The 1333-nt window shown below is 66.0% G+C and overlaps 1 protein-coding gene across 1 annotated transcript in view; it reads left to right on the forward strand.

The window, feature by feature from the left end:
* MAP4K2 (mitogen-activated protein kinase kinase kinase kinase 2) overlaps positions 1–1333 on the forward strand; it is an 11660-nt gene that overhangs the window by 4581 nt on the left and 5746 nt on the right. The window contains exons 14-19 of the mRNA XM_006771724.2: positions 512–555; positions 633–671; positions 756–789; positions 913–1015; positions 1129–1217; positions 1294–1332. Of these exons, the coding sequence (XP_006771787.1) occupies positions 512–555; positions 633–671; positions 756–789; positions 913–1015; positions 1129–1217; positions 1294–1332 (348 nt within the window). The remainder of the gene's footprint in view (positions 1–511; positions 556–632; positions 672–755; positions 790–912; positions 1016–1128; positions 1218–1293; position 1333) is intronic.

The following is a 1333-nucleotide window of genomic DNA, read 5'->3' on the forward strand; positions in this document are numbered from 1 at the left end:
GGGCGAGCATCTCATCAAAGGGTCTTTGAATCGCTGGCCCTTGGGCCCAGGGAAGCTGTCCAAGCAGGTTCGTCCCGCCCAGGGACACGGGAGGCGGGGGCTCCTGCCAGGGCCAGTCCTGAACAGTCATCTGGAATGTGGCGAGGGGACCACACACGGCCGAGCCCCCACCCTCCCTTTCAGCACAGTTCTCTCCGCCTCGATCTCTGCCTGTCACTGGCTGCCTGGCTCCGTCTCTGCTGCCTCGCTGTCTCTCATCAGCCTCTCGTCACCGCACAGCCTGTCTCTCTGCCCGGCTCTCTGGCGTCTCGGCCTCACTCTTCGCTGTTTGCCTGCCTCTTTCACGATCTCTTTGCCTCTCATTGTCTTCCTCTCTCTCTCACAAGCCTCTCGCCTATTACCGTCTCACTTTCCACCTGTCTGCCTGCTCTCCCTCCCACAGCCTCTTGATCACCCTCTCACGTTGCCTTTCTGTCTCTCTCCCCATCTTCCTGCCTCGGTTTCCCCACAGTGGGAAGAGGAGTGGACCCTGCTGGGCAAGGAGGAGCTGAGCGGGTGAGTGAGGGAGGGAAGCTGCCGGAGCGGGCGGGGGCGCAGGGAGGGCTGCACCCTGACCTTCCCCTCCCTGCCAGGAGCCTGCTGCAGTCAGTCCAGGAGGCCCTGGAGGAAAGGTGAGGGCTGGGCCTGGAGGCGAGGGGCAGCCGGGCGGGCCCGGTCACAGCTCACACCTCATTTCCCTCTGGTTTCCCGCCTAGGAGCCTGACCATCCGGCCAGCCTTGGAACTCCAGGTGCGGGCGGAGGGAAGCTGGAGCCGGGGTGGGGACAGTGCTGTCCAGGTTGCAGCTGGGATGGGACCAGTTTACAAGGTGACCTGCTGACAGCTGGGCTGGGCCCCCCGACCCTCCCCCCAGGAGCTGGACTCTCCAGACGATGCCGTAGGAACCATCAAGCGGGCCCCCTTGGGACCAGCTCCACATGAGCCTCCACCTGAGGACTCTCTGTCCAGCCCCCCAGGTGAGTCCCAGGCTCGCGGGACCAGGAAGCAGGCCCGGGGCGGGAGGTGGGGGGCAGGAGAGGGCCTGGTGGGGAGGCTGGGCCTGGAATGTACCCTGGGTCTGTGCTTGCAGGAACCCCACCCCGACCTCTCTCAGGCTCGGACAGCCCCCCGCCTCTCCCCACCGCCTGGGCCACCATGAAGCACCAGGAGGATCCTGAGGTGAGGGGGCCGCAGAGGGACTGGGGAGATGGGAGGCCACGGGGGCACATCGTCCTGACTCCGCCTTCCCTCCCAGAGATCGTCTTGCCATGGGCTGCCCCCGACCCCCCAGGTGC

Source organism: Myotis davidii, unplaced genomic scaffold (assembly GCF_000327345.1).
Source record: "Myotis davidii unplaced genomic scaffold, ASM32734v1 scaffold425, whole genome shotgun sequence".
Classification (NCBI taxonomy): Eukaryota; Metazoa; Chordata; class Mammalia; order Chiroptera; family Vespertilionidae; genus Myotis; species Myotis davidii.